Below are 25,679 nucleotides of genomic sequence, written 5' to 3'. Positions count from 1 at the left end.
GATTCCTCAGCAGTGTCGTGAAAACGAACCAGTTAATGTTGATGAAGCGACAAGATTAATGGCTCAGTTGTAATACACTGGAGATACAGCAGATACCCCAAAAAGACCAATAAATTAAATGTTTTATACAGTTTTATTTTTAAAAATCTTGTTAATGTACAGGCATTGGCACATTTTTAAAACACTACATAAACAGATCTTTCCTATAATCTAGGAAAGTGGAATGTCAGAAGTCAACAAAATGTGATAAACTTAAAGTGCTAAAACAGAAGGCACTTCACAAAATCTGTTCACTGAAACAGTTAATATATCCTACTTTACATCCTTCACTTTATAAGTGGCAGTGAATGTGTGTTTGGATTGGAGGACACGCAGAAATACGGACAGTTTCGTGGCAGTAAAAAAAATACAAGACAAACAAGTGATGAGCCGTTGGCCAACTTTTTTTTGTTTTAGATGGCCGTAAGTCTACTTTAACTTTCCTCTCATAAGAGGAAAAAAACAGAAGGATTCAGAATTGGAAGAAAAGCTGAAATCCCAGAATATAATTACTTGAGGGTAGAGGGGATTTGTAGGTATTAAATCACATTTTCCCCTGAAAAAGGCCTTTGTTTTTGTGGTTGAAAAGAGCCCTTTGTTTTTATGGTTGAAGTTTTGTGAAGTTAAAAAGAAAGTATTAGAGAACACTTCAGAATCAGTGAACTAAAAAGATGTTACATTCATTATTTTAAATACTTAGGTTGTTAAGAAGTCTAAAATGTTACAGTTAGAGGTAGATAACAGTCCCAAGTTTCCATGGAATCTAATAATTTAGTATCTGGACATCAAACAGATCACAAACTCCTTCATTATCATCTAAATTAAAGTTGTAGTCATCTGCCGGGGTAGGAGAAAGCCGTAAGAGAGGAAACACTGCAAGCAAAACAAATTCAGTGTTAAACACGGTTTTTACATACAGTTAAAATGTTTAACAAAATACTCTCAAATACATCTATCCAAATTAAATTACATGTAAGAATATTTTATAGTATATAATAGAAAAAGTAATAAATTAATTTGACTTGTATCTGGTGTATATTTTGAGAGATTCTCATTTAAAGATAATGTATGCATTGGTATGCATAGGTATAGCATGAGAAAAAGAGGCTAAAATTTTTATTGGTTGAACTTGTCACACTAATATATGTGCTTCAGAAATATTGGTCAGGATGCCTGGGTGGCTCAGTCGGTTAAGCATCTGCCTTCGGCCCAGGTCATGATCCTAGGGTCCTGGGATCAGGCCCTTCATCGGGCTCCCTGTTCACCAGGGAGTCTGCTTCTCCCTCTCCCTTTGCCCCTCCCCCCACTCATGCTCGTTCTCTCTCTCTCTCAAATAAATAAATATTTTTTTTAAAAAATTGGTCAAAGAATGTCCTCTGATCTGCTAAATAAGTTTACACTTTGAAAACAAGTAGGAACTCGACTTAATAAATTTGCTGATGTTCTGTTTCTACAGAAATGTTTAATCTCAAATGGTTACTGTACCATTTGCTTATTTAACAGTTGCAACTTCCTAGGTTTGGCTATATTTGTTAGGAACCAGGACTGAATCCAAGAACTTACAGAAAGGTGAAGCCAAAAGAATTACTATTAAAGTAATTACAATTTTTTTTTTTGTATTTTTAAGAGTTTTAAAAATTATTTCAGAACAGATGGCGACTTGGCTAATGTTAATAATAGTTCACGTACTTCACATTGGTATCTTGAAATTGGCCTTAGTAGGGGTATTTACAAAACTGGGTTTTGAGATTACCTACATATTATTTTACTCTTCCTGGCCAAATTCTTCAGATGTGAAAGGGCCAGTGTGCTAACTGTAGAAATTTATTCAGTGATGGTAATAAGTATCCCCTTCTGGGCTCTTTTTTCTCGAAATGCAGGAAAATAAAAATTCTGAAGGATGCCTATGATTTACTGTTAAGTGGGAGATTTTTCATGAATCGTCATAGTATGTTAAGAAGTTAAAAAGTATAGGTTCCACATTTAACTCATGCCATTTATAAATTCTAGAAAAGCATTATTGATATATAAAGTAGTAAAATTTTAAACTACTTACCATCAGAAGACATTAACTCATCAATGATATCTCCACTAATAGATCCTGCTGGAAACAGAAATGTGATAAAGTTTTGTTACATTTCTATTTATATATTTTAATAGTAGAAGGCAATTATATTTAAATGCAGTTTATATTTAAACAGTATATATGCAACAGCTAATTTAAACAGCAGCTTGATTAACAACACAGTGTTAAAGTAATTGAACTTTATGGAAAGATGCGATTTTCACAAGCACCTACTCTGCTTGGCATTACTTTTAAACTTCCAAACTCAAGATGTAGATCAAAAGACTCATCATCGTTCTCCCAAAACTTACTCCTCTGTTTACAAAGTCAGTGGTACCATAATTCTCCCAGTCACCCAACCTTAAAACTTCAACATCACTTTCCATTCCACCTGTTGTTAAATTTCTCTCCAGATCTCACATATCAAAGTTACTTTATTTTGCCTAAACAATATTTCTCAAATCTTTCTCTTTCCAATCCTATTATCACCCATTTTAGCTTTAATGTTCTTTCCTAGTTGTATAACTGCAGACATCAGCTCTTCAGTCTCCATTGCCTCTTATCCTTCTGCTTCCCAAAAGCATCTTCCCTAATCGTGTTACTTCTGTGCTTACCAGTTTACAGTTCTAAGTATGCTACTTCCCTGCTCACAAATCCTCATTGGCTTATGAGCTAAAGTCCCAACTCAGTCTGATATTCAAGCTTCTCTCTAATCTGACCCCAGGTTATTCTCTCTACTATTTCCAAATATAAAACTATATACAGAAATTTTTTAATGCTTTGTGGAGACCAATGTACTAATTGTGTCTTAAGTTAAACTACGTAAAACTTGCCTGTCTTTATACATTCCCCATTAGATTATAATTAGATCATAAGCTTTTTAAGGAGTACACTTTCCACTGTGCACCCCCATTCTATCCCTGAAAGTACAGAAATAGTTACAGAGGGAGGATAGGAGGACAAAAAGCTGTGAACTCCCAGAGTAGTAAGGCTCACAGCACATTCCAATGAGACACATGCCAAAGGTAAAAATAAACATGGGGATTGTATACAATGTAGTTTTTAATGATCTGCAATATTACATCTAGACTGGCATGACTTAAGTCTAAGTCATTCATTCAGCAACCATTGACAGAATATCTGCCATGGGCCTTTTATTTGAATCAGTAAGTAGTTGCTAAATACCTAGCCGTGTAACCACGGAAAAAAAATTGAGTGCCCAAGGAAATTTTTATAATTTAGATGTGGACGCTATTCCTGATGCCCAGTTTTTAGAGTTTTAGTTATTTTCATTTCAGATTAAACAACTTAGGAAGGCAAGATTTCCAAAATTGGAGTTGAGACCTTTTTTCAGCTCTTTAAAACTAAGCTTTGCAAATAAAAAGTATAGTGATAAGGAATATGAAGAAAGGAGGCAAATGTCACTATATTGTACACCAGTTTGACTTTTCTTAAAGGTAATTAGAACACATTTCAATCATTTATCCTAGAGTGACTAAGAGAGAAAAGAGCCTTACAAACCTCTGATTAAAAAAACAAAAAAAAACCTGACATATGTAAATAGTAAAAATGGGGGAAAATGAACAAATTTCGATTAATTCCAAACATGGAATCCTAAGGAAAACTGCAAAGTTAGGCCCATTAACTATCTTTTCCTTGGTCACTGTTTATAATTCTACACAGTCTTAACCACATTATACTGTATTCAATTGTATGTGTCTGAATATACAATCAGATTATATGTCTACGTTACCTAAGAAACAAATCTGTAATAATACAATTAAAGGCAGGATCTGTTTTTAAATTTTCCTCATAATACCTATCCCAGTGCTGGTCACGCTGACAAATTCAAAAAAGCTCACCAACTTGTTTAATATGGTATTCATATTCATATTCTCCCTTCTGACTTCTTAAAACAAAGGCTCTAGACCCACCTGATGATAAGTCTGTGGCTGTTGTCTGTTGAAGATTTTGGCTTCTTTCGGAGACATGTTGCTCAGGCAGATTCTGAGTTGCTATGTTGGATTTCTGTGGAGTCACTGGAGTGGAGGGCTGAGAGGAGGGTTGTGTGAGGTCATCAGGTGGGGGGACAGGAAAAACCACAGGCTTAGATGAATTGGACTCTTTATTTATAAGCAGCACGTGGATAGGTCCTGAATGACTCTTTAGATTGATCTGGTATTTCTTTTGTCCATTCTGACCCTTTAAAGTTATTGGGTATAAACAAATGAATAAATATTAACATTTCTAACTACCTTGGAACATTAAAAATTAAGCAAAGCTACTAGGGACTAATTATTATATAGCATAGAATTATATGTAGCAAAGTCAATAAATGTCTTTGACTCAATTAGAAAATGTTTTGAAAAAGGCCCAATTTAAAGCAATCTATTATTGTTGATATTTAAGTTGAACTTTTTCCTCAGGATTGTTATATCAGTTAGAGATATAGTGATTTTAACTGATTTTTTAAAGATTATTGACTGCATATCATTACTCATTCCTTGATATTTTCTAGCTCAAAACAAATTTAATAAAACTTGTAATCAAAATTAAATAATTCAGTCACTTCTATAATTTTACTAAAGTCATCCAAATTCAGATATCAATACTTTCAGGTAGAAAACCTGAAAGCAGTAATTTGAAAGTGTTTACACACAATTAGCTCTTATTCAGCTAAAGAGAAAACATTTGACCCTCTTAAGACAATGGATCCATTTTAAGAAAAGTTATCCTACCATTTCTGGAATAGGTACCTCCAGCTGTGTACCAGAAGGTGCTTGAATGGCCAAAAGTGTATCACCTGGTGAAAAAAAATATTTTTAAATTTTAGAAAATAATATTGATCTTGGAATACAGTGGCAAGAATATGGGCTCTGGAGTCAGAATGCTTGGGTTTGAATCCCAGGTTAGGTGACCTTGGGCTTTGGTTCCTAATTCTGCAAAATGGGGGAAACATAACATACTGCATAGGCTTGTTTTGAGGATTAACTGAGGTAATACATGTAACAGTAGATCTTAGAAGAGGCTAAATACTTAGTGTTAGCTCTATTATTCTCATTAACAAATTCAGCTCAAGTTAATTGTGCTTTCATTCAGTCTTGTATAGTCTGAAATTCTGGAAACCTTTAGCCTCAAGTAACATTGTTTACTTGAGATTTTTAAATTACTTAAGTGACTAGGGATCCTAGAGATTAGATATGATACTGTGAAAACTTGAGCTTAGGTGAACTTAATTTTAAAGCTAAACTCTACAGCAGACTCTGTTGAGTTGAAGATTAAAAATACTTTCCCCAAACTTTCTTAGAAAGCTCAGGACAGGGGCGCCTGGGTGGCTCAGTCAGTTAAGCATCTGCCTTTGGCTCAGGTCATGATCCCAGAGTGCTGGGATCAATCCCTGCATGGGGCTCCCTGCTCAGTGGGGAGCCTGCTTCTCCCTCCCCCTCTGACCCTCCCCTGGCTCATGCTCTGGCACTCTCTCGCTCTCTCTCTCAAATAAAATCAAAAAAAAAAAAAAAAGCAAGCAAGCAAGCTCAGGACATATGGTGGCAGACTAAAGCAGTAAGTCCACACATATTGTCAATATAGTCTTGGAAAGTCAGATTTCACTTGGCAAGATGCTTAGCAGATCTTTTTTTTATGTGCATAATACATAAGACTGTCCATTTAATAAGCCCTGCATAACTAAATATAAATATGTATGCAAAATTTCATTTTACTTGTGTTATAATTATGGGAACACAGCCCGCCTCCCACTATAGTTACTAATACACTGTATTTTCCTTTCAAGGAGAAAACATGGAGGCAGGGGATGGAATAGGGTTAGGAATAATTGTCCTGGTTATAAAATGGATTCACCTAACTCTGCCCTCATGCTTTCTTTGAGTTCATTTGTGACCAGCACACCTGCTTCATACAGTTTCATAAACAGTGCCAATGAGAACCATGTTTTGTTCAAATTTGGTCACCGACACTACAATTCTGTGACTTGGAGACTGCTGTTTAATCTTTCTCTGACTTAGCTGCCCCTCCCACACAGTTTACACCTACCAATGCAGTCAGTGAAATGAAAACTGAAAAGCAGTTACTGTCATGAGAACAGAAACAAAAGCAACCTATAACTACAGAGCACTGCAGAATGACACAAAATGTCCACAGGTCCTGAAAATAATGACTTCGGGTGAGTGCCTGGGGAATGTTGAATCACTCTACACTAAACAGATCGATCAGAGGAAGAATGTTAGAACAAACTGACTAACAGTACTTACCATTAAAGCAATTACAGATGTCTTCATGAGTTACATAGGAAAATGTACTGTCATAAGAGTTAAGGAACAACATGTATACCAAGGTCTAGGCATTTAAATTAAGATAATAAATCTGTAGGCCAAAACAAAATGACCAAATGCATGAAGGTGTTGCCACACATGGTAAGATAAAAAAAAAAAAAAAGCCTTTAGGCTGGAAAGGCAAAGACAAAGGTCCATAAGAGGAGTGCCCATCCTTTGCTCCAAGAAGTCACTTTTGATTTTCTGTGACATATGAGGACCTTTGAGAGAGATGAAAAACAGTGCATATTGCTCAAGGAGACAGGGCTTCTGGAGGCGAAGATACCGGTGGGGAAAAGGATGCTATCAGTAGGAGTGGAGAGTGACCAAATTGAGAATCTTCCTGGGTCATGGTTTAGGGAACTGGAAATGGCCAGAATCTTGGAAAGCAGTGCAGCAAAGTCCAAGATCAACTAGTTCAATGGTTTTTGTATTTGGGGGCTCCACAAGACACAGCTTGAAGGGGTGCTTGGGTGGCTCAGTCGTTAAGCATCTGCCTTCAGCTCAGGTTATGATCCCAGGGTCCTGGGATTGAGCCCCGCTTCGAGCCCTGCATTGAGCCCTGCATCGGGCTCCCTGCTCTGCGGGAAGCCTGCTTCTCCCTCTCTCACTCCCCCTGCTTGTGTTCCCTCTCTCGCTGTGTCTCTGTCAAATAAATAAAATCTTTAAAAAAAAAAAAAGACAGCTTGAAAACCCCATTGTTATCAAACTGTTGAGCTTTGATCTGTAGAAATAGCAAATGAGATCATGGACTTATTCAACAAATTACCAAAACAACATAAAAAATTAATTGTATACATTAGTCAAAAATTCATGAGAGGTAGTAGAAGATAAATGCCATTAAGAGATTCCATAAGAGTACAGGCAAGTTTACAAATCAAGAGAATCGCTGGTATTTGAGAGAATAGTGCTTTTAAGAAACACATGAAGTATACCCCTAATATTTTTCCCCCACATAATATGATAAATACATAAGCCTTGGTCCCCAACCTGGAGTAGGTACTATCTTTGAGTTAATATTAGGCAGAAAGTATCCTGGATTGATTGCAGGTCCCTGATATTTTATTTTCAAGCCAAAATTAATTTTTCAAAACTTTGAGAGTTACTGAATTTTTGCCACTTCAGAATACTGAGCATAATTATTTAAATATACCTATGCATTTAACAATGACTTCTAATATTCAGAGACCCCCTAAGCACACTTTAGCTAGCATATTGCATCCTATCAATGGTAGACTGAAAGTGGATGAATTTTTTTTTCTCAATGCAACACAGGAATAATGTTAATAGATGTATTGTGTAGTTTAAGAGGTAAAAACTTTTCAAATATTAGTATAAATTGTTAGAATGATATTGTAAAATTAAAATATTATATTCACTTACAAAACTTTTTAGAACACTAGAATAAAATAACTGATCTTCAGACTGGAAAATATATAAATACAAATTCTCTGGCTCTATGTGTCACTTATTTAAAAGGATATCTATTATTAATGGAGTCGTCCATCACATTTTTGATGCTTTGCTGTAGCCACAACTTCTGCTGATCAAGTTCTCTTTCCTTCAGTTCTAGATCTTCAATTTCAGCTTTAAGATATCTTAATCTATCTATGACTTCTTTAGTATTACAGCCAGCACCTACACCTCTTAAAAACATATGAGAATTAATATTTCCAGTATCAAGCCCAGGTTAACATCACTTAATTTTTATAATAATAAAAACTGACTGAATTAGTAATTTATTCAAGACAAAAAATCCTTATAATCTTCTAAAAATCAAGCATTACAATCCTTAGAAAATTTAAACATTGTACCTCTGAATATATTTGCTTAGAAAATTTATTGGCAAGAACAATCAAATTATAAAAATTCTCAATGCATTTGCCATACAGAAAATGAAAATTTTCGGGGCGCCTGGGTGGCTCAGTTGGTTAAGCGTCTGCCTTCAGCTCAGGTCAGGATCCCAAGGTCCTGGGATCGAGCCCCGCATCGGGCTCCCCGCTCAGTGGGAAACCTGCTTCTCCCTCTCCCACTCCCCCTGCTTATGTTCCCTCTCTCGCTGTGTCTCTGTCAAATAAATAAATAAATAAATCTTTAAAAAAAATGAAAATGAAAATATTCATAAAGTCTAAAATAAGTTCTCAGGATATTCTAGAATGGTTTGTCATCTGAAAGGCCAGGCTAGTTAGTGACTGGCACCAAAAGGATGTCAAAGCTAACAGTCACACCTGGAAGTGTCATGACGTAGGCTGAGATGCTAGTAAAATAAATTACAACCTTTTAATATTTTGGTGAGATTCTGGCTTTAAAACAAAACAAAACAAAAAACTAAGGACAAAGGGGACAAATTTGCAGAACAGAAAGTATTTTTTACATTCAAACATACAACCATACAACAGTTAACAAACAACAATATGCATTTCAATCAACTACTATATATAAGGTACATATTCTATATATAGGACATAGTTCCTGTTCTTAAGGAGTTTATATTAGTTGGGCAGCTAAACACTTAGGCAGAGCGGGATTAATAATACAACGCAGTATGCAGTGTGTGCCAAATGAGTAACTTGAGGGAGAAAATAAGATTTGAATTTTCAGAGTGTAAATCAAACGGTAGACAGAGTAAGGGAGCACGCCAACACAGGAGTGACATATACAGAGACCCAGAGCGGTGTCCAGGGAAAGACAAGGGGCCTGGTGAGACTAGAGGGCCGAGAGAGGATTTAGGAGAGCTAAACAGTAGAAAGGTCAGATTTTACAGAGCATTAGGAAGAAAAGTAAAGGTTTTAGAGTAGGGTACTAGTTTGTAACTTACTTCCATTGTATGCTATTTTTTGACTTTTTTTCGATCAGGTCAATTCCCTCCAAGACATTGGTGATATCATAAATTCTTCTTTTTTGTCTCACAGCCAAAGTATCTGCAGCCTGTTTTCAAAAAGGGGAGGGGGGGAAGGGGGGAGGCAAAGAACAATGAAATAAAGGACAATTCATATTTTAAAGCCAAAAAAGGTTGCTTATTAAGTTCACACAGCATGACAGCCCAATCCCAAATTTGACCTGGTCAGTTGCTTGGGAACAATAGGTGGGTATGTTCAAAGCATCTCTCAAACATTGCAAATACCAAAGAAATTATTCCATTTAAAAGCCAGCAGATGTTAGAGTGGGGAAAAAAATATATGAAGGGTCATGACACAAAGCCCACAGAAATAAAAGAACACAATAAGAATACTTCACGTCACCTTATGGACTAATCCTGAGGAGGAGTACTAATTGTCTACCCATGTCACTTCCTATTTCATTTCTCTTTTCATAAACAGTCTTGTCTAAAAACAGCCTTAATTGTTTTTTGAAACTTTGAAAAATTATATCTCAGCAACCTGTTAATAATTAAGTCTAGAGACTTGGGGGGATTTCTAAATTATACAAACACTTGTAGTACCGAAATATACTATCTACACGTTTTAAACTCACAGTGAAAATGGAGGAGTGAATCATGCCATCCCAACACAAAGTATAAAATCAACAAGAAATCAAAATCTATAGCACAAAGTTGTGGTACCAACAAATATAATACAAAAGCTTGGTAGTTTGACTCAACAAAAGTAAGGTCAACAAAAATATTTCATGCTACCATGTTACGAATAAATGCAGGAATGCTATACTGTTTCTCTAATTGGTTCCCATTCATATTTATGAGCTTTGTTCCCCAATGGAATAGACAGACCTTAAAAAAGAAGTTACCCTACAGCTCTTTTTCGGGGTGAATTAGACAATAACCTATCTTGAATGTGGAGTCATGTGATAAGAGTTATGGTAGTAAAGAAAAAACACATTTATGTCCTTACAAAATTCAGCACATTATCCAAATTAATGAAGAGAATTTAGTTTCATATAATTGGTTACCAGCTCTCCCAAGGCATCACTACTTTCTTGATTCTTTAAAAACATAGGACACACACACACACAATCCGGGACAGCATATTATTTGCAATCTGGACCTTCTTTCTACAGGAGCAAGTGTGACTAACTTCACAGGCATTTAATGTCGATTCTATTGATCCATTTATCATGCTACCAAAATACCAAGTTACCACTGTCCAATTAATTAATCATTCAGGCCTTCAGGAAGGGGATTCATGCTTCAATCAGTGGACCAGGAGAATAAATAAGATGTGGCAGGAAGAATGAAGAACAAGAAACCGAGGTTCTGAGTCCCCAACTCTGACTATTTTGGTTCCATCTCTTCTAGAGAACCAGAAAATTAAAAGTAGGGCTAGGCATGGTTTCCTTGATCTCCTCTTCCCTTGTACTTAGCAATTTCCTTCCTGTTTTATCAACATTCATAAAGTTGCTTGAGTTTGAGGCTGTTTTTCTAAAGAGCAATAATCTCCTGCAAAGTTAACTGTAAAAATCTGAAGTTGAGGATTCATCTCTCACTTCCCTCGCAAGAGGTCTTCTTGAGAAGTAACCCAGAGCCCTTCAAGCCAGCTCTACGGTATCTGTATCTATGTACTCACACACAAAAGCCTTCACAACCATAGCAACAGCTCACCGGTTAGGGTATTAGGACATGTTTGTATGAACCAGACTGCAAGAGCTATCCAAAGTTATCAGGCGAAGAGCCATCAGAGCTCACTTTTTGATCAAAATTTTTTAAAGTTTATAATCTAGTTTATAATTCATTACTGTTTTAACATGACAAATTTTAGGCCTTTATTTCCAAAACTAAACATTATGTCTTAAATACTTTTCTATTTAAGTATACAAACACATAAATGACCAGCGAGTACAGAACATTATCACTTAAAAAGGATCTCCAAGGAGGTTTTTATTTCAGCAGCCCCGTCATTCTTTGGACCGTAGGTTCTGGAGTTCGGCACACAGGGATCCAGTCACAGCGCCGCCACTTCCTATCTTCAGCTCGTCTCAGACTCATGAAGCCTCATTTCCTTTTTTGTAAAATGCAATAATAACATATCTGAATTGTGGGGATTAAACTAGATAATCTTAGCACAATTGTCTGCTACGCGGATCGTGGATGATTTAGAGTTTGTGTGTATACGGACCTATCACATTTTATGCAGTGTTTCGGAAAGTTGTGTGAATTCTTGAAGTTTTATGAAGTAATTCAAGACATCATATTCAATAGAATCATACAATGAATCACCATCATCATCATTCATTTAGCCACTATGATGTGCCAGGCTTGTTCTGTGTCTTATGGATAGAGTAGTAACGGAACAAAGTCCCTGCCCTCAAAGAGGGGAAAGGAGTTAATAATATGCAAATAATTGTTAGGAGGAATGCATGTAGGGGCTATATTTACAGCATTTTAAAGCTCCCCGAATAAGGTAGCATTTGAATTGAATGGAGAAAGTGACCCTGAAGAATATCTGACAGGAAGCAGCAAGTGCAAATGCTCTGAAGTGGGAATATGCTTACTCTTCAAGGAAAGACGGGCAACCCAGTATGGCCAGAACAGTGAGTGAGAGGGAGAACGGTGAGAGAAAGGGGTGGGGAGGAAAGGAGGGAGACAAGGCGGGGGGTGGGGTAGTGAGAGACAGAGATAAAGATGGGAACACACGGATAGCAAGGGGCCAGATCACTGGGGTCTTGCAGGCCATTGTCAAGACTTCAGCTCTTACTCCCCGTGAAATGGAAAGCCACTGGAAGGCTTTAAGCACATGGTCACTTAATGCCCTGCTTTAAAATGTTCTCTCTGGGTGTTCTGGGTAGAAAAAAAAAGGCTACTGCAAAAGCAATGGCAATAATCCATTCGAGAGATGGTTAGTGGCTTGAATGAACAGGTAACCGAGGATATTGTGAGAAATGGTGAGATACGGGATATATTTTGAAGGTATAGCAAGCAGTAGATCCAGACAGCAGAGTCAAGGGTAACTCCACAGTTTTTGACATGAGCAACTGGAGATGAGGAAGACTGCAGAAGAACAGGTTTGAGGCATTAGAAATCAGGAACTTGGCTTTGGATAATTTGACCTCCAAAGGGAGAAGTTCAGAAGACCACTGGACATGAGTGTGTGGGTTAGCAGAGAAGTCCAAGCTAGAGATACCATTTCAGTAGTTGTTAGTAAATGGATTCACCTAAGGAGGTAAAATTAGAAAGAGAAGATGTCTAAAGGCTGACCCCAGGGTACTCAGTGTTTAAGATCTGGGAAGTGAGGAGCAACTTGACACTGAAGTAAGAGAAATAGAAAGAGTGGCATCTTGAAGCCAAGGGAAGAGTGTAAGAAAGAGTGACCAGGTCAAGTACCGCTGTCACGGTGAGTCAGATGAGCAGTAGACCTGATCATGGATTTGACTTTGGCAAGTCACTGGTGACCTTGGTCAGAGCTGTCTTGACTGAGTAATGGAATCAAAGCCTTAATGGAGAGAGTCCAACAAAGAGTGGAAGGAAAGCTACAGCAGACAACTCTTTTGAAGAATTCTGCTGCAGAGAGGAACAGAAGAATGGGGCAGTAGCTGTAGGGGGTTATGGGGTCCCTCCAAGAAGTTTTTTTTCCCCCTTCCTTTCTCTCTTCTTTTAAAGATGGGAGCTAATTCAACACATAAATTATGCTGATAAGAATCATCCAATAATGGAGGCAGAGGGATAATTAACCATGCAGGAGAGAGAAAGGACCGCTACAGGTAGGCAAGAAAGAATGTGAATCAGATGAGCTGAGGATTAGCCTTAGATAATAATAACAAGGCATATTAATAACTGCATTCCAGCCGAGTTTCTGGTGCAGATGTAGGTAGGATAATAGACCAGGTAGGGGGAGAGTTTAGACATTTCCTTCTGGTTGCTTTCTGTTTTCTCCTAAGTGGAGGTTGGTTGGAGGGGGAGTGAAGAGGGGAGGGGATGGTTAATGGTTTAGAAGAAAGATGAAATATTCATCTAGGAGAGTAGGAGTAAATACTGTAGAAGGAATGCTGGACGCAGTATTAGTCCTCTTGAAGTTAGTCATTGTGAATTTAAACTGAGACCCATGAGCATCAGTGTGCACTTTTCTCCAGCCCTGGAGAACAGCCTGGGTACTGTCAAGGGGGAGGCAGAGAGCAAATGGGTACATCCTCATCCCATGTTGCCACATGGCTATTGAATAAGTGCACATGTGCATGCATCAAATTTACTTTAAAAGGTTACATTTGTTATTATAGATTTGACCTATAAAACACAAAGGAAGCATCTATTTGTACAAACCAACTCAGTTTTGGGGGAAAATAAACAACCCTGTGAAAGAAATACATCTCCCCTCCAAATAGTAAATCCTTTTCTAAAACTATGTCACCAATTGCAAACAAAGTGGTATCTATATGTGGAACAAAATTAAAGCTTGTGATGCTTTTTAGAGGTGGGTAAGATAAATCAGGAGAATTGAGAGAGATCACATGTTAGTGCTAAAAAGGGCTTTAAGAATTTCCTGGCCCCACCCCTTCACTTTAACAAATGAGTCCACTAAGACCCACTGTCAACTCTGGGGGAGGGAGAGAGATTATGTTGTAGGTTTATTTGAGTTAAGATTAGCTGCAGCTCATTTGTTCAACAATGTTCTTCTGATGGAGCATGATGTTGCATTCAAATGCGCTAACATACACACAATAACTATGGGAAACAACCCGTCTTTCAGGTTCTCCATCTGCAAAGCAGGTACTTTACTCTCTTCCAGGACCATAACTGTCAATACATGTGTAGTCAATGTTTCAGCTACTATGCTTCGGAAACTAATACTACAGTCAGTGGGGCCAGAATCTAAAAGTAAAAAACGTGCCAGGGAAACACTATATAAAGTCAGTTAGTTATATATATATATGCACACACATACAGATAGGACGCTGACAATAAGGTGAAAAGAACCCAAGTGATGCCCCCAGAGTGCCCATAAAATATTAAAAAAAAAATTTTAAAACCAAGTGAACTCATTTTTTTTTTTTTAGATTTATTTATTTATTTATTAAAGAGAGAGAGCATGGGGGTGGGGAAGGGCAGAGGGAGAAGCAGACTCCCCGCCGAGCAAGGAGCCCGATGTGGGACTCGATCCCGGGACTCCAGGATCATGACCTGAGCCGAAGGCAGTCGCTTAACCAACTGAGCCACCCAGGCGCCCGTGAACTCATTTTCGACTGTGTCATGTGGTATTTTCTGTTACCTATCTTATGATAAGGTTTGAACTGATTATTAGCTAATTTCAAATACTGATAAAGATAATTAACTCACAGAATGTCTGATTTCAAATCACAGCTAAGAACCATTTATAAGCCAGTAACAGGATAACTGTGTAATAGGATCTTCCAAAGAATATTACCTAATTAAATGCTCACACCATTCTCCTCATTTTTTGGGTACAGACTCATAAAGCTAATGGATAATCAAATGGAATTTGACATTAATTATATATTCATGAAATAAGTTTGTGGCAAAACATTTTCAAACGGGCTCTATAATTTCAAGATTTTAAATAAATGTGGTGTGCCGTCAAAATTCCCAAACTAAAAAAAAATTGCACTGAATAAGCAATTTAAGTACCACTGGTACTTGTAACAAAAGAACTGTATACATATCTAAGGTTGTGGGTAACACCTTGTGTTAGAGAATGAGGTATAAAAATGGAAACAGTCCCATATTGTAGAGATAAAGTATTATAAGAGGTTGAAAAAAAGAGATTACTTAAGGTGGAGGCAAAAGGGAAAGCTGCTGGAAGAGGCTGCCATGTGCTTTCAATGGGTCTGCAGGGGACATTGAATCAATAAGGAAATTAAATACCAAAAATAAAGAACTAACTTTATGGATACAAAGGCCTCCCTGAAGAAGCAGCACTAAGCACACAGTATTTTAATTCCAACTCAGTATCCTGCCCCAAAGAAATTCCTCCTAAAAAATCTCCAATGCTTTTGCTACCCCAAACAGTCATTCCTAAACATATTGATATATATGTACCAATATTTTTGAAATGCATAAGCTTTAAATTTGTTTTAATTTTTATTTTTAATTGGTTCTTATTGCAGTATAGTTGACATACAATAACTTATTAGTTTCACGTGTACAACTTAGTGATTCAACATTTATATATGTTGTGATCACCATGTTAAACCTAGCTACTGTCACCAAAGTTGTTACATATTATCAACTATATTCCATAGTTATACTTCGTATTCCTGTCTTATTTATTTTATAACTAGAAGCTTGAGCCTTTTAATAAACCCTGCATAAGCTTTTATAAAGAAACGTGTTTTATTGTTTTACTCAAGTCACCAAAGATTACTCAAAAGAAAAAAGAAGATATTTGATAAAATATCTGTTTAAGTAGGTAAAGCCTGCCGAAACTCTGAAATCTGTAAATTGCAAACTCTAGATTGCCTATCCAAGTCTTCAACGGCTTTGGAAATTCTCTCCTCGTAAGTACTAACTTTTTAAAACAAGAGCAAAATTCAGTGTGCATCTGCTATTCTACCACTTGGGCTTGTGCTGGTGGCAGACACAGACGTGAGAGGCTCTGGGATGGGCCTGACTTACTAACTTTATGACCCTGGGCAAGTTACTTAGCCTCTCTGCGCCTCAATTTCCTGATCTGTAGGACTGTTAAGATGCTGTTATTTGAGGATTAAATGAGTATATCTGAAACACTTAGAAGAGTGCCTGGCACATGGTAGGCATTGCAGTTGTGTTATTGATCCATATGATCCAATTTCAATTATTGATCCAATTTCTCCCCTAAAGTAATGAGAAAAGTTTGCTCTTGGAAGGTGTAGCATGGAACAAAAGAGAACACCCCTACCTATCTCACTAACTCACTATTTAACACTTTGGAAGGCAGTCAAGCTCAATGAAGTAGAACAAAAAGGCTTCTAAAGAGCAAAAATAGATATAAAAAGGTGTATTTCACTACTCAAAACATTCACCCCATTTGGATCCTTCGTTACTCCTTTTATATGATTCCTAACAGTTGGGCTATTTAATTTCAAGGTCCACGGGAGAACTGGAAGTACCATCTGGGACAGTAGGGAGGCACCTTGGAGCAATCAGGGCACAAGAGAGAAACTATAGAAAGGACAACAACTCACAAAGCAGACACAGCTCAGGCCTCTGGACAAGACAGCAGTCCAACGTAGAAAAGCCTTGAGGCGGGGCGCCTGCGTGGCTCAGTCGGTTAAGCGTCTGCCTTTGGGTGGGGTCTTGATCCCAGGGTCCTGGGACGGAGCCCCATGTAGGGCTCCCCGCTCAGCAGGGAGCCTGCTTCTCCCTCTCCCTCTGCCCCCACCCCTCCCCACACTCATGCTTGCGCACATGCACTTTCTCAAATAAATAAAATCTTTAAAAAAAAAAAAAAGATAGCTTGAGGCTATCATCTCCAAAAAATACAAGAAATAATATTCAGTAGGTGCTTCCAAACCCACCTTACAGCGTAAGAAGTGTGCAACTGCCCATTTCCCTGACTTTCCCCTACAACTGTAAGCTGCAATCTACTAAAGGAAGGGACTGAGGCACACAATGGTTAACTCCTATTTGTTGAACGAGATGGGAAAAAGCCTAGAAACAACTTACATGCCTGTCTGTTAAGAAAGGTTAATTCTGATTAATGTGATGGATGTAACTTGTGAGGCCATCACAAATTATGTTTATAATTTAGAAAGATAAAAGTTTGATCTCAGCTATAAAAAGGTGTAACAAGTTGAAGAAATATAGAAAACTGAAAACAGTGGTTCTCTTTGGGTGATGGCATACTGGGTAATTTTTATTTTAATCTATTTCCGAGCTTTCTATTATTTGTATGTTACTCCAATAATTATACTTTAAGTTTAAAAAATGAATCAGAAAGAAATCCTCCCTTCCACAAACATATTAGGTTTAATGTATAAAGAGAGAATAATTAGGGACAATTCAGTTTTAACTGGCAAAATCTAGAAAAAAATGTATTTATAAAAAATATTCTTATTCAAAGAAACAGCTAATACAATTCAGACACCCAAATAGATGTATGATCCATATCAACAGGCAACCCTATTCAAACATTTCATTCCTTTAGTCAGCTAACAAGTGCTTGACTTTTATAATTCATCCTTGGATTGTGATATTATTCTCAAAAACACGTTTATACCATTAAAGTAGACTATCTGAAAATTATTACTCATTCCTAATTTATTTTCTCTTTCTTTTTGCTTGGTGTAACAAACTTTTTGAGATTTTTAAAGTTGGCGAGTTTCTTGTAAATAGACACCTGAATTCTTTTTCATCTAAACCACTTCATTAAAGGGTAGATCAGTCAGTTAAGTGTCCGACTCTGATTTCAGGTCATGGTCTCAGGGTCTTGACATCAAGCCCCATGTCAGGCTCCCTGCTGGGCATGGAGCCTGCTTGGGATTCTCTCTCCCTCTCTCTCTCTGCCCCTCCCCTCCACTCACTAGCACTCTCTCTTTCTCTCAAAAAAACAAAAAAAACACCACAACTTTATTAAAAAGAAAAAGGAATTGAATACATTCATGTGTAATATAGAAACAGGTTTCAATTATCACTCATTTGATGTATTTTGTGTTATGCTTTCATGATGTTACCTTTTGTTCTTTTTCATGGACTTAAGCTGTTATTTTCCGCCCTTAAAATGAGATAGCAGTTCAAAGTGTGTTTCTGGTCTATTAATAGTTACCTTTAAACTTAATAACATATGTATATGCTTAGCATGGTGGCTCAGGGCATCACTTCTGGCAGCAGGCTACCTAAACTTACGTGTCACTCACTGTGGATATTTTTTTAAAGTAAACTCTACACTGGATGTGGGGCTGGAACTCACAACCCTGAGGTCGAGTCACATGCTCCACTGAAAGAGCTAGCCAGGCACCCCAAAAGCTCTTCTGGTTTTTGTTTGTTTGTTTGTTTTTTAAGGAAGCACCATGCCCAATATGGGGCTTGAACTACTGTGGATATTGACCGTCAACCTCCTTACACGTCACTTTCCTATCAGCAAAATGGAGACAATCTCTCTTTTATACTTTTAAGGATTAAGTGAGTTCATACAAGTAAAGCACTGGGCATAGCGCCAGTCATTTAGTACCAACTATTAATAATAATTTTTATTAGTGTTGTAGAGCTTTAGTCTCCTGAGAATTTTTTTCCATTTAGCCAAGCACCTGGTATTGATGTTTAACAATTAGACGTCGGAATAGATGTGTCCAGGTCAGCTTTCTATGTGCATATTCAATAATTTTATTTTTTAGAGCAGTTTTAGGTTCAAAGCAAACCCGAGCAGGAAGCATAGTTCCCATACACCCCTGCCCCCACATGTGCGTAGCCGCCCCCGCTATCCGTATCCCTCACTGGAGTGGCACATTGGTTAAAACTGACGAACCCACACTGACATGTCATTACCACTCTAAGTCCATAGTTTATATTAGGCTGCATTCTTGGTGTTGTACCATATACGGGTGTTGACAAATGTGTAATGACATGTGTCCACCATTACAGTGTCATACACAATAGTTTCACTAAAAATTCTCTGTGCTCTGCCCTCTCACTTCTGAACCACTGATCTTTTACTATCTCCATAGTTTTGCCTTTTCCAGGATGCTATATACTCAGAATTATATGGTAGGTAGCCTTTTCACATCAGCTTCTCTCACTTAGTAATACACATTTAAAGTTCTTCCACGTCTTTTCATGGCTTGATAGCTTTTTTTTTTTTTTAAAGCACTGAATAGTATTCCATTGTCTGAACGTGCCAGTTTATTTATCCATTCACCTACCAAAAGACATCTTGGTTGCTTCCAAGTTTTGGCAATTACAAATAAAGCTGCTATACACATTCATGTGCAGGTAGACATAAGTTTCCAACTCATTTGGGTAAATACCAAGTAGTGTGATTGCTGAATCATATGGTAAGAATATGTTCAGTTTTCTAAAAACTGCCAGTCTTCCAACGTGGCTGCACCATTCTACATTCCCACAAGTAACGTATGAGAGTTCCTGTTGCTCCACATTCTTGCCAGCATTCAGTATTGCTAGTGTTTTGTGTTATTTTGCAATTCCAATAGCTATGTCGTAGTATCTCGTGTTGTTGCTTTATATGTTTCTTTAATTTTGGTAAAATACACATGACATAAAATTTACCATCTTAACCATTTTTAAGTGTACAATTTGGTAGTTTTAAGTACATTCACACTGACGTGCAACCCATCTCCACAACTCTTATCCTCTGGCAAATTCTAAATCCATAGTATGACTTTGCTGGGGCTGCCATAACAAAAGACCACAGACTGGGTGGCTTAAACAACAGAAATTTATTTTCTTACAGTTTTGGAGGCTACAAGTCCAAGAGCAAGGTTTGGCAAGTTTGGTTTCTTGAGAAGCCTCTCCCCTTGGCTGGCAGATGGTCACCCTTTCGTTGTGTCCTCACATGGGCTTTTCTCTGGGGGTATGAATCCTGGTGTCTGTGTGTCCAAATTTCCCTTCTTCTAAGGACACCAGTCTGAATGGATTAGTGCCTATCCCAATGACTTCATTTTAACTTCATCATCTCTTTAAAGGCACTATCTCCAAATATAGTCACATTCTGAGGTACGGAGGATTAGGGCTTCAACATATGGATTTTGAGAGGACACAGTTCAGCCCATAACATGCTGAACCATTAAACAACTTCCCATTCTTCCCTTCCCCCTAGCCCCTGGAATCACTCTTCTATTTTGTCTCTATGAACGTAACTACTCTTAGTTACTTCATATAAGTGGAATCATATAGTATTTATCTTTTTGTAACTAGCATAATGTCTTCAGGGTTCATCCATGTTGTAGCATGTGTGAGAATTTCCTTCCTTTTTGAGGCTGAATAATCTTCCATTGTATGTACCTATCACATTTTGTTTATTTATTCATCTGTTGACAGACACTTGTATTGCTTCTATCTTTTGGCTACTGTGAATAATGCTAAGAATATGGGGTATACAATTATCTATTTAAGACACTGTTTCTAAATCTTTGGGGTATACACTCAAAAAAGTGAAACTGTCCTAAGAATTGTTAAGTATGCCCCAAAGTTCTGGCTGTCCTACTCATATATCTTTCCTTAGGCTAATCCTATCTTTATCCTGTGACACCAAATCTTTGCTTTATGTCACAAACTAAGGCCTTAGATTAATTATTTATTTCTTCCAGGGCATATATTAATTAGCTAATCATAAATTGGTATGAGTCAGGGACCTGTGAGATAAGGAACATCATAAATACTTTATCATTTTAACCTAGGTATTATGCAGGCAATTAGTAACATAAACAATTTTAATACAATCTTAATCATGCTTTGAAATTCAAGGTGGCACCAAAATGACAAATAAAATATAGAAACTCAGTTAGAAATTATATTTAATAGGAATTTCCAAAACAATATATAGGTAGTCATGACTATCTTAACAGCGCTTTAAATTCTTACTTCTGGAAAAGTAGAACCCTAGTTTAATTTGTGAAATAATGTGGAATTCACCATCAATACCCTCATTTTTAAAGGAGGAGCTCAGGGCACCTGGGTGGCTCAGTACGTTGGGCTTCTGACTCTTGATTTCAGCTCAGGTCATGATCTCAGGGTTGTGAGATCAAACCCCAGGTCGGGCTGCATGCTTAGCATGGAGTCTGCTTGGGATTCTCTCCCTCTGCCTCCTCCCCTGCTGCGTGCATGTGCATGCTCTTTCTCTCTCTCTCTCAAAAATAAATAAATAAAATCTTAAAAAAATAAAGTAGGAGCTCAATACCTCTTTCTTCTGTCATGGGCAGAGGGATAAAAATAATCATGTGTTTTTCTATAGAAGAAACATTCTATGTTCTTACATAGTTGAAAAACTTAAATGAGAGAAGTTTGTGGTTTTTTTAAGGAATACTAAAAGACAGTATAGCATAAACAATAGAAAAATGGTCTTCTTTCAAATCTTACTCTGTCACTTTCTACTGTGTGACACTGGGCAAGTTACTTAACATATCAATTTTCTCATCTGTGAAATAGGGATGTTAGGCCCAAATTTCCAAGTTGTTAAGACGATAAAATTAGTTAATATATGTAAAAAGTCTGGAACAAACTCTCAATAAATGGTAGTTATTAGCAGCATAAATTGGCAAGCCAGATAGCTTGAGAGGAGCAAGGGATAATGTGTCATCTCACTGGAATAAAAAGATAAGTACTGCACCCCACTTTTGTAAGTAAGACCATATAGTATGTGGGAGTGGGAGAGAGATATATAAGTTTCACAAACCACCTTCAAGGTGTTTCTAATCTCTAATTGTTAAAGTATACTCAAACAGTTTTATTAGAATTTATTTGCTTTATTAAGCTACATCCTCAGTTAGGTATATTATGAAGAAGAAATGCATCACCAAGATACAGCATCCTGTTCTTATTTTTCAGTAGTAGATGTCATGGTTCACAATAAGAAACATTGGAAAGATTTCACTGTAAGATTTTTATATGAATAAGATTTTACACATATATGTAAATAAATGAAAAATAGATGTAAATAAATATGTATATTTTTCATGTATATGTGAAAAAAATGATACTCAAAGTGGTCTTTAGGAGTAAAAAATCATTAATACAAAGAGCCATAATGTTACTGCAGAAATCTTGGAAACTTTTAGGAAAGTTCCAGGATGAATGAAACAATGCTGTTACAATAAATTAAATTCCACTTCCTACTTACTTTCTCTGTGACTTCCGGAGAACACTTATATGGCTTTAGATGAAACAAGAGGAAGCCAAAGAATTTAAAGGCAAGTAAAGCGAAGTTCCATCATATTCCCAGCTGAGTTGAGAAAGAAGCCCTCAAAGTTAAACCCTGAGTTCAGCTCTATCTGGAAAACCCCAAACTTCCCCGATTCCCTTTAACTGAAACCACAGTACATTTACACAGTAAATTCAGGATACAACTCAATGTCTAGATTTTGAATAGCAGTTTGCAAGCCATGTTTTGTAACATCTCTGGCTTTCTCTGATGACTTCATGACTTCCTTTGAAATTCTTTAAACGGAATCCATTTTTAGTTCTTGACAATCTAAATACTATATATACACTATAAAGCACTTTCAGGGAGGAAGCAAGGGAAGAAAGGCTGTAGAAAGAACAAGGAATTTCCAGAGCTGGGGGGAAATTCCAGGAATAAAAAGATAGACAGTAGAAACTACTTGCCAACATGCAAAATGCACACATCCTGCCTTATTTGAATTCAGATAATTCAACAATCACTTAATGAACACCTACTGTGCGCATGGCAAGGAAAGGGCATTCAAAGACAAACATCACCCCCTGGGCTACACTCAGAGGAGGGCCTCTAGTAGAAACCTTCAAGTCCCCCGGAGTCCTCGTCTCTACCTTCAGGGAATACTACAGAATGCTCTCCGGCTCAGACGCCGTTTCCTTTGCTCTAGGCATAACCTTAATGATCTAGGTCACACTTTCAAAGCCAAGTAAGGTGGTCCCACTGGCACTCCCCTGGGTGCTGGGACCAATCAACAGTATAAAATCAGATTTCGGATATCGGGGAAATGCCTAGGAGGGGGTCTGCGGTGATTAATGACTCGTTAGTAATTTTTATTTGTTTTTAAAGCTTTGGTTCCTACTTAAACTTGGTGCACTGGTTGAATTTTAATTCAAGTAATCACATTCTCCTGTTCCTCGGCATTGTGGAATCCTTCCAAATCCTGCCTGGAACGGTTAAGTCATTCTGTTTAACCGAACAGCTTTTGATTGCATATTGTTTTTTGAAAAACTGTAGTAAAAGACGAAGCACACGTTCTCATGAAACAGGAGTTTACTGAGCGCTTCCACTACCTTGAGTCAAAGTTCTAAAACATCCCCTTTCTGTGTGACGGCAAAGGTCACTTTTATAAATCTGTATCATATACCAAATTAAATAAAAAATCAAATATGCCCCTCCCAATCATCAGGACGATGAAAAGAATTGTGCAGGGAAGCGGGTTTTTTTTTTTTTTATTACTATTATTATTTCAACGGGGAATGAGTGTGGAAAGTTCGCTTTTTTCCTCTTTCATCCGGAAGAGCTGGCAAAATCGGGTTTTTTGTTTTGTTTCGAACAACGGGAACACGGTCTCCTCTAGAATAGCCTATTAAAACCATCAATTCCCAACAGCAAAATCGATCCCCAGGTGTCTCCAGCCAAAGTGCCCGGGTACCCCCTGTGCCTCTGCCACAGGTGGACGCGGAGCAGCAAGGACCCTCGGTCGCCCTCGGGTTCCTGCGCCAGAAGCCACGCGGGCGCCCTCCAGGTCCTAGGCTCTTTGTCGAGAGCCCAGCGCGGCGCCGGGCCCTATTGGTTGTGCGGCCGGTCGGGGCCATTCTGGTCCCTCGTCCCTCCCCCATCCCGGAGTTCTGGGCCTGGGCACCGGCCACATGGCCCTAGCTTTGGGGTCGCCCGGTCCCCGCGGGGCGCGTCCACACCACGCCGCCCGACCCACTCTTCAAGGGGGTGGGCTTCTTCGGAGGCCGCGGGCAACGAAGTCCGCCCCCATCCCCGCCTCCCGCGCTCACCGCTTTGAGATCCAGGACGCCGTCCTTGGCCTCCTGCAGCAGCGACACGAACTTGGTGGTGAGCAGCCCCAGGCTCTTCTCGTGCCTGCTGCTACCGCCCCCGCCGCCCCCGAGCTGAGGCGGCGGTGGCTGCTGCGGAGGCTGCGCCTGGGAAGGCTGCGGCTGCGGCCGCTGGCCCTGGCCCTGGCCCTGCGGCGCCTGCTGGCCCGAACTCGCGGGCTCCGCCGCCGCCATCGCGTCCCCACGCCGCTGTGCTGCGGCCCCCGCGCCCGGCCGCTCGTCTGCCCCCGCCCGCCGCCACCTGCCGGGCCGGCTCTGCAGCGGCCGCTCCAGCCGCCGCAGGCCGAGAGCAGAGCCAAGGGTCGCGGGCCCCCGCAACAACAGGTGCGCGCGCGGCGCCCACGGGACTCGGGGCGGCTAGGCGCGCCGGCCTCCGCCCCCTCCCCAAGCCCTGAGAAGCGTAAATGAAGCCCACGACCGAGGGGAGGAGGAGTGGAAGCGAAGAGAAGGGGCAGCGAGGGGTGGGGACCCGAGTTTAAATGGCAGGAAGTGACGCCGCGGCTCGCCGTTGCCTGGAAACGCATTTTTCTGTGGGAAGGAGGAGCGAGCGGGGAGGAGGGGAAGCGTCGGTGAGTGTGTTTCACACTCGCCTCCCCGCTGTTCGTGAGCTGCCTGGAGGAACGACGGCCTCCCGCAGCGACAGCGGGAGAAAGCAAGGACATCTCGGGCAGAAAATCACTTTGCCCAGTGGCCCTTAGTTTCTGAGCTCCGTTTGTAGAGCCGCAGGAGATCAGATTTGGGTCGCTTATCGTCATTGGGTATTATCTGCTGAGCGCTCTTTTTGAGCTTTAGAATCTTTTGCAAACATTTCAGTGACCGGGACCAAGTGCAGGGTTTTATTCCATAGATCATCTTTTTAGGTTTGGAATGCAAGAGAAGCAAAATCCTGGAGTTTAGGGTTTTGTCCTCATTAGCAGTCACTCCCAACGCCTTAACTTTTTAGGTAGAGAAACTGAAGTGTAGTGGGAGAGGTTGCGAATTGCTGGACTCGGGGCTAGACCCCAGATCTCCTGCATTTAGAGGTGTTCTTAATGCCTCATTGAAATCAGATTATACTGTATTATTTAGAATATTAGGCAGTCATAGGTTTTTGTGCTTCAGTGATACCCCAAGCCATTTTTGATAAATGAGATGGCACACAGATCTGAGTAAAAAAAGTCTTTTGTCTCGATCACAAATTTCTGAGAATCAGGTCTAAATTTTATTTATTTTTATTTTTTTTAAAGATTTTATTTATTTATTTGACAGGTAGAGACTCAGAGAGAGAGGGAACACAAGCAGGGGGAGTTGGAGAGGGAGAAGCAGGCTTCCCCGAGCAGGGAGCGTGGTGTGGGGCTCCATCCCAGGACCCGGGGATCATGACCTGAGCGGAAGGCAGACGCCTATGGACTGAGCCACCCCGGCGCCCCCAGGTCTAAATTTTAAATGAGTTGTTTTCACAACACTTGGAATATAGTAGATGCTCAATAAATATTAGGTGAATAGAAATTTCATATGACAAAATAAAGAAAGCTTCATGCAAGATTTTACTTAAAGTAACAAGCTAACAAAATGGGTGACTAAAGTGAAATGTTCAGACAGCAGCATTCACAAGTAAAACTAGATAAACCATTTATAATAAATTTGTTTCCTATTCATAGGCAAAGAACTTTCCTAATAACCAGTCTTCATT

General features: G+C 38.9%; 1 protein-coding gene across 4 annotated transcripts; it reads right to left on the bottom strand.

The window, feature by feature from the left end:
• Positions 1-114: 114 nt before the first annotated feature.
• Positions 115-24,473, bottom strand: E2F5 (E2F transcription factor 5). Of its 4 annotated transcripts, none has more exons than XM_081816191.1 (8): positions 23,948-24,473; positions 9,251-9,360; positions 7,917-8,078; positions 6,373-6,416; positions 4,843-4,907; positions 4,039-4,156; positions 2,096-2,140; positions 115-912 (listed from the first exon to the last, which is right to left on the bottom strand). In XM_081816191.1, exons 1-8 carry the CDS (start codon positions 24,179-24,181, stop codon positions 803-805), a joined length of 888 nt encoding a protein of 295 aa, XP_081672317.1. In that variant the 5' UTR covers positions 24,182-24,473; the 3' UTR covers positions 115-802. The 4 variants fall into 4 exon arrangements, with proteins under 4 accessions (XP_081672317.1, XP_081672316.1, XP_006727187.2 ...); XM_081816190.1 differs by having other exon boundaries at positions 2,096-2,143; positions 23,948-24,470; XM_006727124.2 differs by having other exon boundaries at positions 4,039-4,306; positions 23,948-24,467.
• Between the last annotated feature and the right edge of the window lie 1,206 nt (positions 24,474-25,679).

This window comes from Leptonychotes weddellii, chromosome 4 (genome assembly GCF_054177405.1).
Source record: "Leptonychotes weddellii isolate Sample4059 chromosome 4, ASM5417740v2, whole genome shotgun sequence".
Lineage (NCBI taxonomy): Eukaryota > Metazoa > Chordata > Mammalia > Carnivora > Phocidae > Leptonychotes > Leptonychotes weddellii.
Note: the sequence above shows the minus strand (reverse complement) of the source record. Positions and strands in the feature narration are given on the sequence as shown.

What these genes read in the sequence shown, in the direction of transcription:
- E2F5 (XM_006727123.2), bottom strand. Translation starts at nt 24,181, where the DNA reads ATGGCGGCGGCGGAGCCCGCGAGTTCGGGCCAGCAGGCGCCGCAGGGC. An exon ending in GACGACTCCATTAATAATAG is followed by an intron (nt 6,417 to 7,916) that starts ATATCCTTTTAA and finishes TTATGACAGTAC; the next exon opens with ATTTTCCTATGTAACTCATG. An exon ending in CATCTGTAATTGCTTTAATG is followed by an intron (nt 4,908 to 6,372) that starts GTAAGTACTGTT and finishes TTTTTTCACCAG; the next exon opens with GTGATACACTTTTGGCCATT.